The sequence below is a fragment of the Xenopus tropicalis genome, chromosome 3, assembly GCF_000004195.4.
Source record: "Xenopus tropicalis strain Nigerian chromosome 3, UCB_Xtro_10.0, whole genome shotgun sequence".
Taxonomy (NCBI): Eukaryota; Metazoa; Chordata; class Amphibia; order Anura; family Pipidae; genus Xenopus; species Xenopus tropicalis.
Genome location: NC_030679.2, coordinates 121,365,909 through 121,382,276, shown reverse-complemented (window position 1 = coordinate 121,382,276; position 16,368 = coordinate 121,365,909). Strand labels below are relative to the sequence as shown.

Sequence of the window (16,368 nt, the reverse complement as noted above, 5' to 3'; positions counted from 1 at the left end):
AGCTGATTGAGGTGAAAAAGGTCCTCCAAATTCACTTCTTTGTGGCTTTTCATATTATCCCATATAGTCTAAAAAACCCAAAATCCCTATGCCATAACCTATTCGGTTCCTTAACTATGTTACTATTCCTAACCATATTATGGCCCAATTATTCCCCAGCCCCTTTGGAGTGCCCTTTATTTGTTGTGTACTATTATTACTTTCCAAGGATCTTACATCACTCTGGCAATACCTTACAAGAAACCAAAAGAGGCTTGGTCATCTAAAAATCAAGTAGCATCTGGAACTACCAACCCACATATTTCTTCATAGTTTGATGATAGGGATAGGGTATCTTTCACCATAGGAACACAACAAGCAACATTACATATTATTTACTGTATCTGGGAAAGTGTCAGCAGTAGTTACATCGAAGCCTCCTGTGAGAGCTAAAGCTGGGGATGGAGACAGTTGTCACTCACCCCAAGGCTGAGATTACATTGTACAGCCGCTACAACATCCACATAAATTATTCAGAATTTGCACTGCCCAATAATAAGCTATTTTTAACTTCCTTCTACGAGGGGAAGCTGGTTGATAAAAGTAACAGTACTGGCATTTGCTGAAAGTGCTTAGGATAACTTGTGCCAGAAAGAGAGAAAAATAATTATGCATTACTATTAACTAATTGCAGTGCAAGACCATCTGGCCTATATGGGCATAGAGAGGAATCTACAGACAACCAATAAAGAAAAAATTCAACCTTGGTTTTCACCAAAGTTTTGAAGGTTACATTGTAATGGAGTTCAGAAAAACTAGATGGCATCATCACCTTATTTTAAATCCTCACATGGAACTACTGCCAGCGTTTATCAGCTGAAGGGCAGTGGTTGGATGCCCATGAATTGAATTTAAAGTGTCATTAATAGTTCTTAGACAGAACAATAATCATCATTTGTAACTTTATCAGTATATTTGCCTGGCCAGGGGCCCAGTCTGTGGTTTGCAACACTCCAGGTAAATGTCTTTTTACCTTTTCTCTTGTACATACAATGGGGCCAATTCACTAAAGGCCGAAAAAACGAGTGATATTTATAGCATGCGTTAAAAATATTATCACTTCTTATATTTTGGCGAATTAACGATCGATTCACTAAAAGACCACTTGTCTGAATTAAGAAGCGATGTTATTGTCGTTATTTATGTTGCGATGACATAATATTACAGTGAGCTGCAGCTTTGAATGATAACAAATCAAATTTTCCAGTGTTTTGTGCCCCATTTGTAAATTAGCTTTACGGCTTCACAGTTTCTTAAAATTTACATCATGGTAATGTTTTAAAAACATCCATTAGTTGCCTAATATTTCTGATATCATATGGATGGCCCATTGGGGCAGTCGACAAGATATCATGGATTAAGCCAATTAGTCACTATCTGTCCATCCACAATTTGTTGGACTTTCTTTCCTCAGCAACCTCTTTCCATGGAAGCCTTTATTCAATCATTGGGTACAGAACACTACCACAATGATCTTTCAAGCCTACATTAGATCTTTATCAAGTCTAATAAAGAGTCAAGGGGATACTGGAGACATGATTTAGATATACAATTTATGGGCCATAAGCTTAGGGCCAAGTTCATCAAATTGATGTATTTTCTAAGGAAAGTACAGCTTATGTATGTATGTATATCTTTATTTATAAAGCGCTACTTATGTATGCAGCGCTGTACAGTAGCTTATGCATTGCTAGGTCAGCCTGTGATCTGATGCTCAGATATCTGAAACCTTGTGGCGGTTTAAGTTGATCAGTTTTGGTGTGATCAGGTTGACAAATCAATAATTTTGGAAGGCAAGATGCTGAGATCATTATACAGCCAAAACTCTTTGTACGTGGCCAGCATTGGGAAATATATTAATCATGAATAGACAGGTTCCAGAGTGGAGAAACTTGAATGCATAAACTTCTAGGTACTATAAAATTTTGTTAGGATGACTGTGTGGAAATCAATGACTATAATATGAATCACGTGGAGGGATCTTATAGGGGACCTGATACCCTGCTGAGGAACTTCTATGTAAGGTGCAGAAAATCAACCCTAATCTCACTAAAACTTTAGATTCAGTCATCTACTTAGCTCAGTTACATATGCAGTCATTCAGTTTCAACTTAAGTGAACAAGTAAAACTGCACTGCTGGCAAAATGGGCATTATGCATAATTAACGATGCAGCATGACATCTACCATCTTTGCTGTATTTACATAATAAGTTGGCAAGCAGCATTAGCCATCTGTGCCCTAAGGTATTTCACTGACATGCACCTGAACAGCATGCTGACTTAGTGATTATCTGCTCTTGTCTGAAAGTGAGGCATCTTGGTTTTAAATAAGACCTTGGCTAGGGTGTCCCATGCTGCACAGAAAGTGTGCCAGATGGTGCAAGTTGTGCAAGCACTAGCAGATGCCTAATTTAGTAGTCCTAAGGGTCTGCTGTACACACATTCTCTTGCTGTATCATCCTGGTGCAGGCAATGAGTAAACTCAATGTCTCTACTGCAGCAGCTATGCCTATATAATGCTATATTTGGCTGTTTTTGAATGACCGTGACACCACTGATGTTAGTCCATATCCTCCTTGGCTACTAGGCCAGTACCTTCTATTGTATAGGTTGAAAAATGATTATGCCTGATTGTTTTTGCTTTGAACAAAGAGAATATAATTGTTATGGGTTTGGGTTGTATTTAATGTTGAAATAGATATACTTCCTTCTTTACAGATGAAAAAATTTGCACATGCAAACATCTTAGTGGGAATGCAGCAGTATTACGATGACTTGGATTTTAAGAATATTATGGACTTTGTGCAAGAAAAGGTATGTGGAGTTTATGGGATACTACGTTGACATTCCTCTCCGTTATCATTTTTTCTGTAAGAAAAAGACTGAAAAACGTGTCAATTTCATGGAATTCTGAATGCAATTTGAATGGAATTTTGTGACATTCAATAATAATGATAACATTCCTTTTAAGGAACAAGTAATACCATTCCAAAACCAGTAATAATAAGCAAGTCTCGATATAGTTAGTTCTGATACTCCATCAAGTATTCTTTAAAAAGTCCAAAGTACTAACCCCCATATGTAATAAAAGGCACTAAGTTTGCCCAGGAGCAGTAACTAATAACAACCAATAAGAGGATTGCTTTTAAACAGGTGACCAGTAAATGCTTTAGCTGATAGGTTACTTGCTATAGGTTACTGCTCCTGGGCAAACTTAGTGCCTTTCATTACAAAACCCCCATAATGTATATGTCTGTAGCAAGCACTGTTTTTAGTTATTGAAAGACTGCCCATAAATAACATGGATGGCAAGCAATACATAGTTACATAGTTACATAGTTACATAGGGTTGAAAAAAGACCTGTGTCCATCAAGTTCAACCCATCCAAGTAAATCCAGCACATCTAACCCACACCTACCAATCTATACACTCACATACATAAACTATAAATACAACCACTAGTACTAACTGTAGATATTAGTATCACAATAGCCTTGGATATTCTGATTGATCAAGAACTCATCCAGGCCCCTCTTAAAGGCATTAACAGAATCTGCCATTACCACATCACTAGGAAGGGCATTCCATAACCTCACTGCCCTCACCGTGAAAAACCACCTACGCTGCTTCAAATGGAAACTCCTTTCCTCTAATCTAAAGGGGTGACCTCTGGTGCGTTGATTGTTTTTATGGGAAAAAAGAACATCCCCCAACTGCCTATAATCCCCTCTAATGTACTTGTACAGAGTAATCATGTCCCCTCGCAAGCGCCTCTTTTCCAGAGAAAACAACCCCAACCTCGACAGTCTAACCTCATAGTTTAAATCTTCCATCCCCTTAACCAGTTTAGTTGCACGTCTCTGCACTCTCTCCAGCTCATTAATATCCTTCTTAAGGACTGGAGCCCAAAACTGCACTGCATACTCAAGGTGAGGCCTTACCAGGGACCTATAAAGGGGCAAAATTATGTTCTCATCCCTTGAGTCAATGCCCTTTTTTATACAAGACAGCACTTTATTTGCTTTAGTAGCCACAGAATGACACTGCCTGGAATTAGACAACTTGTTATCAACAAAAACCCCTAGATCCTTCTCCATTAAGGATACCCCCAACACACTACCATTCAGTAGATAGTTTGCGTTTATATTATTTCTACCAAAGTGCATAACTTTGCACTTATCAACATTGAACCTCATTTTCCAGTTTGCTGCCCAGTTATCTAATTTTGTCAAATCGCTCTGCAAAGCGGCAGCATCCTGCATGGAACTTATAGTTTTGCACAATTTAGTGTCATCAGCAAAAATAGAAACAATACTGTCTATGCCCACCTCCAGGTCATTAATAAACAAGTTAAACAGCAAAGGACCAAGGACTGACCCCTGCGGTACTCCACTAACCACACTGGTCCAATTAGAAAATGTTCCATTTACAACCACTCTTTGTACTCTATCCTTCAGCCAGTTCTCTATCCAATTACAAATATTATGTTCTAGGCCAATATTCCTTAATTTGATCATTAACCTTCTGTGAGGTACTGTATCAAACGCTTTATGAAGCCAATGGGCTTTCTATGATGTAATGTACCATTTTGTCCTACAGTTTTCTTGCTGTGGAGGCGATGATTTTAAAGACTGGAAAGTGAATCAGTATCATTCGTGCAACAGCACCGGGCCCTTGGCCTGCGGAGTGCCTTACACGTGCTGCATAACAGGGAAGGTAAGGAACTCATGTAATGTAAATATATGGATACCGTAAATAACTGAGCCTTCTTGGCAAAAACTTAGCTGCACATGGTACATGGCTTATAGACCTGTCATACATGGATATGCTGGGCCAGTGTGTCTCAGAATCCCAATAAAGCCTATTAGCATACAGATTCAATGCTGCATCGTAGGCTCATCAATTACGCCCACCAATTCTGTGCTACTTTTAATAATTTATTCATATCAATATTAAAAATATAAAAACGTGGCTGGCCAGCCTATTTCTTACAATACATAATTTCTAAATATTAAAAGATTAATTAAAATAACATTTAACTCATTTAAACCCACAGCAGTTAATATAGAAACCATAGGAGCAGTGCACCAAATTATAGCAGGATTAACAAATAGTTTTTTTAAATGGTATATAGTGAGCAGCACCAATCCAACTCAGCTTGGACTATCCTGTAAAGACTGTATATAATCACCCCATCTCCTTATTTTGTGGACAAAGCATGGGGATATTTAGATCCCAATACCAATGGGGCCAGTTTCAATGCTATTTAGCTACCAAGGCATAGTTCTTTTCCCTCAGTATTATAAGCACTTAACTTTCAGCAGTTATCAGCTCCATACTTAATTATTTATTTATATTATTCTGACCCCATGCACTACAACTACCCTGATGACTTGGTCTGGAGTTGCTGAGTTGACAGCTAATGTCAGCCTTGCAAGGCCTCCTTATTATATCATAAACCATGAGGTGCAGCCAAACAAGCAATTGTACCATCAAGTCATGCATGCTAAAAAAAATACCAAAAACGATTGTCCTCTAAATGTACATTATTGAATGCTATTTAAAATTGTCAGCAGTACTATGAAGTGTGATTTGCAGTTATAATATCTCATAATATGTAAAATATGATGTGTGAAAACAAAATTAGAATGTATTCACTGATTGTTCATAAAGATGCATTATGAACCAATGTTCAACAGGAGCCCAATATTGAAAAAAGTTCCTATTTTTTGTTGCAGTTTAAATGTATAGCTTTAATTTAAACCTACAGTGGTTTCTAATTTTTGCTGTGTAGATGAAGTGCAAATATAAAAGTGTTTCATTTTATAATTTCTCCTGCCTCCTGGCGCCTTCGGAATGATTGATTCTCTTGCCGCCACTTAATGCTTCCTATACTGAACTAGTTACCTATTCAGGAAAGAGAGAAAGACAGAAGGGATAGAGAAAAGGCCATATGGGATGAAGTATTCAAACATAAAGGTTCCTACTGAGGGCCACAACCAATGCTACGCACCAAAGATGGCAGTAGGGGGTGGCATATTTTGCAAGAAACAAAGCAAAATATACTACCAGGCAACACCCCCACACAAAGCAAAAACCCTTGAGGGTATATTATCCTAAACTGTGTGATGGCCACTTAGGGCACCTAGAGCAGTGCATGGGGAGCCCAGCCTTTAAACAAAATTTTTTTTAAAATAAAGTATAAAGTAAGGTGCATTAACTGAAGAACCTTTATGAGCAATATAGATGTAAGCAAATCAGCATTTGACTAGGCAGTGGGGTATCAGGTGAAAACCCATTGGCCCCGGGCCCAGGACCACATCCTGCCCAGGACTGGGGCTGGGGCATGAAATTGGCAACCCTGATTTGCACCTGTTGTTGCCAGGCTAAACACACTGCATAGGAAAAGGGGGGGTACATGGGTAGGACATAGGTATCCCTTGGCATGGATGCCACACAGTTAATGGGTGCCAGGGGTGCAAGTTTCTCCCAAGTCCTGTACATAAACATCTACTCATGTCAGTAGGCACAGGGCTCTCTTGTACTTTCTTCTGGTTGCACCATTAAAGGCAAAACCAGTAAAATATATATAGCATCACTATTCATCAGTTCCAGGGGCAAAACTGATGTGTATGTGATCTAATAAACACAATTTTGCTGCCAATATTACTTGCATTTCACTTGCAATTGTCATTGGTAAATAAGCCCTGAGGGCTGCCCCTAACACTGCTCCTGCCATTGTTGCAGCCACTTCATCCCTTCAGTTCCACTTACATCAGGAGCCAGGTTACCTGCCTGTATGTTTTAATTCTGTAGTAAGGGACTTGTGTAGGCTGCCAGGGTTAGGCAGCATTATATATGAGCATTCCACTCAAACACATCCTTTTATGTCTTTCTCGTATGTTTTAATAATTAGTGACTATAATATCAAATCATGCGTGCACCAAGTAAAGAGAATACATGGTGAGGACTTGACAAAAATAATTCATTACAGAGTCTTGAGTAAACAGAACAGACACAAGAAAATGTCATCCCATTTCAATAAGCACTCGAGTGTGACCAGAGAATAATTCTCGACTTCTGAGAACTAGGAAAGAAATTTTCATTTACATTTCACTATTTAATAAATGTGTCTCATAACAGAGCGTCTTGCAAGAGAGCATAAAAGAGAGGGTGCTCCTACACATCAGAGGGTTTATTATTCTTTATCAGCGTATAGTGGATACATTGGCTCATCTATATTAACAGCAGGACATTTTAGGACACCAAATGCTGATATGCCGCACTAAGTTCATCTGAGAGAATGAATTCTGTATGTATCATATAAATCCAATGCTTGTAGTCGGCCTCCTGTAATATCTTTTTACATATCTTGGGGAATTACACAATACATGTTTGCAGATCGGATCACATCAGAAGTCTGTGTAGCCTTTGGGCAGGCTTGGAGCTGTAAAAGCTATTATGCCTCCCAATAGCCTTCAGTTATCTGTGAGACAGTCAGTGCAACCAGTAACTACTGAGTCTCTACCAAGACATGAGTTTTCTTCTGTGTCTTTTCGGAACAAAAAGTCCTAGTAATTTCACTCTTTACAGTCCTGCCCCTGAATTTACAAAATTAAATATTGATAAAAAGGCCTCCCTGCTTTCATGAACTGTAATCTGTGGAGCAGCAGTTGGCATCCTTTTTTATACATTTCTTAAAGGGGAAATCTGGCTTCCCAACCAAAATGTGTTAAAGAGCCCCACACAACACAGAAACCCCTAATATACCTATCACTGTAATCTGTTCATTCAAAAAGTACAAATAAATAAATATTGTTTTTATATACTGAAATTCAGCTACAGAACAGTAGTTCTCTCTCTGCATCATTTGAAATCCTGGCAGGGGAGGAGGGACTAAAACACTGATGCTAAAAATTGTAACAACATCCCCACAGCTTACACACAGCATGCAGGAACTGCATAACCCATAATGCATTGCACTGTAATATTGCTTTCCTTATTGACATCACATGTGCAGGGAATTGTGACTTCTATATTATTTGAATGCACAAGTAGGGAGCACCATGAGGCACAAGGTGGAGCAGAGCCCTGTATTTACCACCCTCCTAGCACAGGCAGAAAATAGTCATTTAACAGTGGTTAAAGTAGTTAATCTCCACTTATAAAAGGTATACAGCAAGTTATCTTGATTATTTAGCATTCATTTTCTTGATCTCTATTTCACAGCAGTTATTCAGTGGTTCCTGGGTTTAGTTTTTTTGCTACTGGAAAGCTACTGGTTGCATATACCTGGAAATGCTGAGAGTTGTAGTTTTCAGTATTTCTAGTTTAATGTCCCTTCAGTTAGTTATCATTATAAAGTTAGAGGGCTTAGAAGGTCTCAATCATTTCATTTTGAGACTATGCTTTCTTAAAGGCCTCTGTATAAAGCGAGGTTGCCAAAAAATCTGCTAAGGTGGGCAATATTGGACTGATCCAATCGGATCACAATGACACGAATACAGGCCATCAGGGCGAGGACAACATCAACGAGCCAATGCAGCCCTCAGCCAGATATTGGTCAGAGAGTCCTGTCTGAAGGCCCCATGCACTGGCAGATAAGCTGTCAAATCGGTCTAAAGGGACCCAATCGGCAGCTTAAATATGCCCATGTCTGGCCACCTTAAGGATAATGCCAGGCAGATTCTCAGCCTGTGGATAAATGCAGTTTTACACTGAAACCCACTCCATGTGCCTGCACCCGGCCCAACACAATGGCTCTGGGTACAGGCACAGGGGAGGATTCCACCACGTGGCAGTAGCTGTAAGTACCAAATAACTAACAGAGACTTTTGTTTCAATGCTGATAAGATTGATGTTTGGTGAGTGTGTACTGCAATCCGTGTCAGCATTAAACAGCAGGTGTACTTAGCCGGTGCTCTCACTGAATAGCATGATTATTTTAATCTTCTATTTACAAGTCAAAATAGATCAATAAAAATGTTGTTCCGACTCTGTGGTTCCTTATAACTTATACATGCAGAATGAGCTGATTGCACATACATTAAAGCACAGAGGGAAACGCAATAAGGGTATGAACAAGATGTTGACGAACACGCGGAATGATTATTCTGTGTGATGGGTGAAGGCTTAATAAATTCTATAGAGAGGAAATAGGGATTTCAACCTGAAGGTAATTGGTAAGAGGTCCCCCTAAAACAAGCACACCATTCTGTTGCTATATAGTTAGCCTCAATGCTGAACTTTGCCATAGCTTGCCTCTATACCAAGCTGTGGGTTTTTTGATTGTAGCTAGATGATACAGAATTCCATACATAATATATAGTATAAAAGCTAAAAGAACATGTTAGGGTTAGAGTAGTTTTCCTGAGATAGGAACATGATTCATTTAGTTGTAATATCACCTGTAACTCTGTGTTGCACCTAACACAAACTGGGAATTTATTACAATAATATAGCCAGCCCCAACCTCAGCTTATTTCCTGTTAAGCCAGTCATTCTGTGAGTCTTTTGCACTGCCTAAGCAAAAATATACCCCATATCTACAATCTGTTTGTTGCAGCAGAACATGAGAGCTATACTGGCTTTAGGGAAGGCTGAAAGGGCAAGGACATATTGCATTGGGAAGCCACAGTTAGATATGTTTAGTAAATACAGCAGAGGTGTGCAGCCCTAAGGGCTCTGGCACACGGAGAGATTAGTTGCCCGCAACAAATCTCCCTGTTCGCGGGCGACTAATCTCCCCGGATTGCCATCCCATTAGCGAAAATGTAAGTCGCCGGTGGGATGGCACACGCTGCGCAGGCGATTACGGCAAATCGACGAAAATGCCTTGCGAGGCAACTTCGGCGATTTGCCGAAATCACCTGCGCAGCGTGTGCCATCCCACCGGCAATTTACATGCCAGAGCCCTAAAGGTGGCAATACATGGACTGATAAAAGCTGCAGAGGGACTGAGTTGACAGCTTATCGGCTCATGTATGGGCCCTCTGACAGGCCTACCAGGGTGAGGACCACATCAGCTTTTTTTTTGGTGGGCATAGCAGGGAAAGATCTGCTCATTTGGCAAGGAAGAGATTCTTGTTTGGCAACCTCACCAAACAAGTGTACCTTTAAATGAATGGCCACCTTTAGTCCTTCAGCTGTGTTTCAACTGGATCTCCCTGTCACCCTCTGGCAGGCTGTCAAGATACTGGGTGTTTTTCCAACACCCAATGGAGGGTTGAAGGTTGAACATCCCCCTGGGTTTGGTCCCCAGATATCCTGTAGTGCTTGGTCCCCACATTCCTAGCTGTTGTCCTTTTAATGCAGTAATGGAGCTGCAAGAGACACAGTCCCTGATATATTTATTTCTCCCCTGCCCCTATATATTTATGCCTGAGGCCCCCTCTTCTATAATTCTCACCCTGCACGAGGGTGTAATATTTAACAAAAGGGAAAGTTGTGCTCCCTTACAAATTCTAGGGAGTGGGGCTGCAAAAACTAAAGTAAGCGTCTGGGGTCAAGGAGGGCTGCCCTAAAGTGGAATTACTGCCATGTTTGGGGTGGCGGTATCTCCAGAGTTACCTAATGTCAGTAGGTACACTGGTACACATTTCAGAAAAAGAGGCAGGACAGACACAATGGTGCTTAGCACAACTATATAATTGTGCAAGGAGCATGTTTGGATACTTTTAATGAAATGTTTGCATCCATTTCAGCTTGACCAATAATGCAAAGTTCTCCCAGAATTCCAGAATAAATGTGACTGCGCTTGCTGCACTCAGAACGCCCTTCTTTAAATTAAATAGGCCTCTTTCCTTTGTGGAACCTTTTATCTGGCTAAGGCTGCTGGGAGATTGAAAATTAGAGGGCATCTGGGTATTCTGTATATCCAAATAGCTGCCCTTACATGCTCCATCATTCTTTTGCCCCCCCCATAAATATTTAGCACAAAACAGAATTGTCTTGCTGCAAAAGAAGCTTCTGCCTGCTGATAGAACAAGAGTTAATGGCTGACTGGCACAGTGGGGACTGATATAGTGTTGTATTCCTGCTTTAAAAGTAATCCGCGGCATATGTAATTAGGGAGCCATTTAGATTGCATCTACGGAGTAAAGGGCTGAGGGACAAATCCGTCATTAGAGAGATATTGTCAGAAGTAGCAGCAGCAGTATTGTACCAAGCCGGATACAGATAGCGACTTTGCCTGCTCCTCTCCAAAGAATTAATGATAACGATGGCAACATTATGATGTGAGAGGTGCTATGAACCGCAGAAATGAATTCTCTACCACATAGAACCACAGGATCAGAAGAGACGGGGGAATTGCAGCCTTCATCTTTTAAAGGGGAATTGTCACTGCTGAATACAATCAGCCAAATTTTTGTGAAGTTTAATAATTATTTTTCACAAATAAGAGTTTTTGACATAGCAGTGTGAGAGTTTTGGGGTTTCTCTTAAGCTAAGAGCACTTATTACAGACTCTTGTGGTGGTTTGTATATGGCCATGAATAAGGGTGGAGGGTGCTTTATTACAAATAAGACCCAATTAGCATCCCTCCATATGAGCTTACCTGTTTTAGGCAGGTTTCACCAAAATCAGTAATCATTGTACTTTTGGGGTTAAGGCTTCTCATTCATGTCCAGTCATTTATTCAGTCATTGCTTAGCTCATGTCAAGCCTAAAGATAAATGGGATATCAAGGACAGTAAATAGGGCTTCGTCCTTACATTTCACTCTGATTGCCCCCCCCTACACACACACACACACACAAATTGTTTGGGATCTATTAATCTAATATGAAAGAGCTTATTAGAATTACTAATAGATCAAACCACTAGTGATAATTTATTTACATTGAAACCACTGGCTTTTGTGAGCTTGTCACATACATTTACTGTAGGTACCCAGAGAATACCCACAATGCAATTGGGACTCTTTAACTGCAATGGAGTGATGTCACTTCCAATCTATGTGATGCTTACTATGGGGGGGGCAGGTCAGGTGTAACTGCACAGGGACAAAAAAGTAGGTGCGGGTCGGGCTTAGAATAAATGGGTACAGGTTGGGCGCAGGTCTAAAAAATTAGACTTGTGCAGGTCTCTATGGACACTGTGGTATCACGGGTTATTTTTCCTTCATTTTAATAACAAACATAATATTTCATGATTAAAAAGCTGTCGCCAAGTCAAGCAGATAAGGGATGCAGTAATAATTCTATGAATGTGCCAGGCAACAGATGATGCCAGTGTTAATGAGTCTGAAGCCTAATTGCAGGATTATACCATAAGCTTTATTAGACCACACTGGGCAATGCAAAAACAAACATAACACTTAAAAAAGCTCTCTCATGTGCATCGGGTAGCTAGAGTGAATAATTGCCTCCCGAGCTGTAATTTGCACGAGTGCCAGCGATTAAAATCAGAGCTAAATAAGGATGGCATAGTCCTTTCCCTGGCACAGCCAGTTAGTAAGTGTTCTTTTTGTACAAACAATAGTTTTATCTATCTTAGCCTGACCCTTACATTTACAGCACTGGGGAATATGCTGGAGCTTTATAAATATGTGTTTGTTGTTATTATTTTGGTGCATGAGAAAACTCTTGAGAGTTGCAGAATTGTTTAGTTATCATTTGAAGTGCCAAACAGTTGTTTCAAAACTACAACGATCAGTTCATTTTAGTCATAAATGGAAGGAATGAATTGCAGTCTCAAACTGGGAGACATCAGTAGACGGGATTGCACAAGTCAGTCACAACTGCTGCCTAAAGGACCACCCATTGGTCAGTTAGGTCTATATTTTATACACCATAGCAATTAGCTAGTAATGGTGGCCGATAAAAGCTGACGATGGTCTAGTGTATGGAGCCCTCAGACGGGCCTACCCAACTGATATCTGGATGAAAATTGGGCAGATGTTGATCGTGCAGGTTTAAAAATCCCATCGGAAAGAGCACATTTGGCGTGTTGATGCGGTCCTCGTCCTTATGGGCTGCATCCTAAGTAATGTGATCCGATTGTTTGGCCCAGGGTCCACCTCAAGGTATGGCCACTTTTAATCTATCACCTTTATATGTATTGTTTTCTACATTTCTCATGGCTAATATATAGTATATATAGTCCTATGCCCATACTAGGACTGTACCCAATGTAACACCAAAACATTAACAAGCTTACTAGGTGACTTAGATGGCTAGTAGGTAAAATGGTAAATTATTATACTCTAAAGCCCTTCCTCTTATTGTGTTTGGAAGCAAGATTATGCTTAGGATCACAACTTCTTCTGGGTAAGTAGCTAAATCCCTTTGGCAGATGGTTTCTATAGCATGTGTGAGCCATCGTCCTCTTAACTTGCTGCATTGCTCTTGATTATTTGGTCAGCTGTCAAAAGATCTGATCTGGCCATTTATTGGCAATCAGGCTGTCAAGTATATTGCCAATGTTATTCGATCCTTGATGTCAGGTTTTCTACATAATTATGGTTATATTTTCATTTAGGCATGTTATCAGAAACTGCCACCCAGAGGGGACCTAGGATTCTGAAACAAGAAGGATTCAAAATGTATTGGATTCCTTTCTTGCAAATTGGAATATTTAATTATAGTAATTACAGGCAGAGCTAACGTTGACATTTTGGCTAACCATTCTATTGCTTTTAAATGCAACGTTATCACAACTGTTGTTAATTGAAATTAATGCTCTGACATGTTAAACCATGGTGCCTCATTTGACAAAATTTGCTCCATCTGTAGTAATTGATTCTTGGAGCTGTCTGACTGCTACATGAGGTCAGAAATTATATTCTCCTGTGCGTCAGTTGGCCTGGTGGGACTTTGTATGCCTTCCTCTGGATGGAAAGTTTGCACTAAAAGTCTTCTTTCAACCTATGTTGCTATGTTAAAATTGAGGTTTTGCCATTAATTGCCTCTGACACACAGATGGTATTATCTGCAGCCCAGAAAGTAGCAGAATAGAAAAGCTATTCATTTAAAACCATAGTGAAAAGTAAAATTGAAGACTAATTGACATAGTGCATATATACATATATTTTTATAGAGACCTACATTGTCTAGCGCATGGATCCCCAACCTTTTATACCTGTGAGCCACATTCAAAGGGAAAAAGTTTGGAGAGCAAAACAAGCATGAAAAAAGTTCCTGGAGGTGCCAGCGAGAGCTGTAATTTGCCTATGTTGACTGGAAGCCTACAGAAGGCTCTGTTCGGCAATTACACTGGGTTTTTATGCAACTAAAACTTGCCTCCTAACCAGGAATTAAAAAATAAGCACCTGCTTTGAGGCCACTGGGAGCAACATCCAAAGGGTTGGCGAGCAACATGTTGCTCATGAGCCACTGGTTGGGGATCACTGGTCTAGGGGTATAGTTTTCTACAAAGACAGTAAGCTTGTATTCATCATACATCATTTCCACTGTAGTGGCATAAAAGCTATAAGCAAGGCTTGTGAAGAGTTTGGACTGTTAGAAGTTACCAGATCATGCATCTGTATTAGTTCCCGGCTAGACAGAACTGAATTATTTAAATGTGGCCAAAAGAAAGCGCCCATAACTCAGAATGTGTCTCCTCACATCCAAGGAGTGCGGCTCAGAGGTACAGACTTTAGATGCTAATGAAGTTTTGCTTAGTACCATTTTTCATTTAGATAAGGAGAGTCAGGCATGATTTCTCTTAGTCCTGTAGCTTGTAGAGTATGCAGCACAGGCAATGTGTTCTATTTCCCCATAGACATCTTGCTTTTTCATCTTTCTTCTATGCACTGACCTGCTCACTCTAATCCCCTTTGCTTCAGTTCCTTCTTTTTATTTCCTTGTGTCCCCCCTCTTCCCTTCCAGTACATGCATTACTGCATGTTATTCAGTGTGAATTAACTGAGTGGGCAGTTGTTAACAACAGGGTATAAAAAGACTCATCAAGCTTTCTAGGCCACTGGGGCTTTATGGTTCATAATGAGATTACCTTAGGAGGAAGCTTTCTGTAAATTCTGTCAACCTTTTATATTCATTTTGTCATTAACTGAAGGCATGGGCAATTAAGCATAAAACTGTGGGGACAATTATATAGGGTAACCACATCAAGTACAGCTAAATGCTATTAGGGATACACTGAATTTATCATTTTTGGATTGGCTAAATACTGAATCCTCCATAAGTGATTCAGACAAGATTCGGAATTAAATTTGGTTTGATACCAAACTGAACCTGATCCCAAATTTGCAAAATCACATGTAAATTTTTTATTAAAAATGACATCCTGTCTGATCCAAAAATTGTTGCATTCAGTTTCCTTAGCTTTAAAGGCATGGTTCACTTTTTAAATAACTTTTTGTGTGATTTATAAAATTTGTATTCTGAGAAGTTTGCAGTTGGTTTTCATTTTTTATTTGTTGTGTTTTTTTCAGTTATTCAGCTGACTCAAATATGAATAGGAGAGGGGCTGAATAGAAACATAAGTAATAAAAAAGTAACAATAATTGAAATAGTAAGCTCCCAGAGCAATAGTTTTTGGCTGGTGGGGTCAGTGAACCCATTTGAAACTTGGAAAGATGAAGAAGTGAAAGGCAAATAATTTGAAAATTATAAAAGAAAAAAAAAGACCTATTGCAAAGTTGCTAGGGACAGGACATTCTGTAACTAAAAGTTAAGGTAAACCTTTACGGACACAAGGGTTTGGCTGAACAATTAGGATTCTTCTAAATCTGAATTCTGAAAGTCACATGGAGCTAATGTGGGATCCTACTTAGATTTCCTGCTTCCGAATCCAGTTTGAGCTATTCTAAAAATGAATAATGAATCTGCCCCTTAGTATGAGATATGGCTAGGTACGTACAGATTTTTTTTTACTTAGTTATTTTCTGTTTGTTTTGTCTAAGCAGTTTAAGTGCTGAGGTACACTGCTCCGTGTGCGTCAGTCAGGGCACTTTTAATTTTGTAACATTAGGAGCAGTGCCAGGTGGACAGGGGTGTATTGAACACAGTGTGTGTGTGTGTGTGTATGTGTGTGTACACAGTGTAATTAGATTGCAATGAGGCACTACAAAGATGCATAATAAAGCATGTATACATGGATTTGGAGCTGTATTTGAATTGCCCCAGACATTCTTCCCTTATCATATACAAACATATGCTTAACCCCTCATTAGATTCAGATGAATGCAGCACAAGAGCTTTACAAATATATGCCATATGCATTGTGAGCACAGTAACAGATGAATATATTTTTATGTGCACTGCCGGGTAGCAGAAGCCAACCTTCAAAATAGCAAGCTAAAAGGTTGTGTTTCTGCTATTCTGTCTAGTCTTATATAATATTTCCAAACAGGATCAAC

At 39.6% G+C, this 16,368-nt stretch overlaps 1 protein-coding gene across 2 annotated transcripts in view; it reads left to right on the top strand.

Annotated features, from left to right (window-relative positions):
- Positions 1–16,368, top strand: part of LOC101730599 (tetraspanin-15) — a 66,687-nt gene that overhangs the window by 37,253 nt on the left and 13,066 nt on the right. For both annotated transcript variants that reach the window (XM_018092489.2, XM_018092488.2), the window contains exons 4-5: positions 2,759–2,854; positions 4,641–4,757. In XM_018092489.2, the coding sequence (XP_017947978.1) occupies positions 2,759–2,854; positions 4,641–4,757 (213 nt within the window). The remainder of the gene's footprint in view (positions 1–2,758; positions 2,855–4,640; positions 4,758–16,368) is intronic.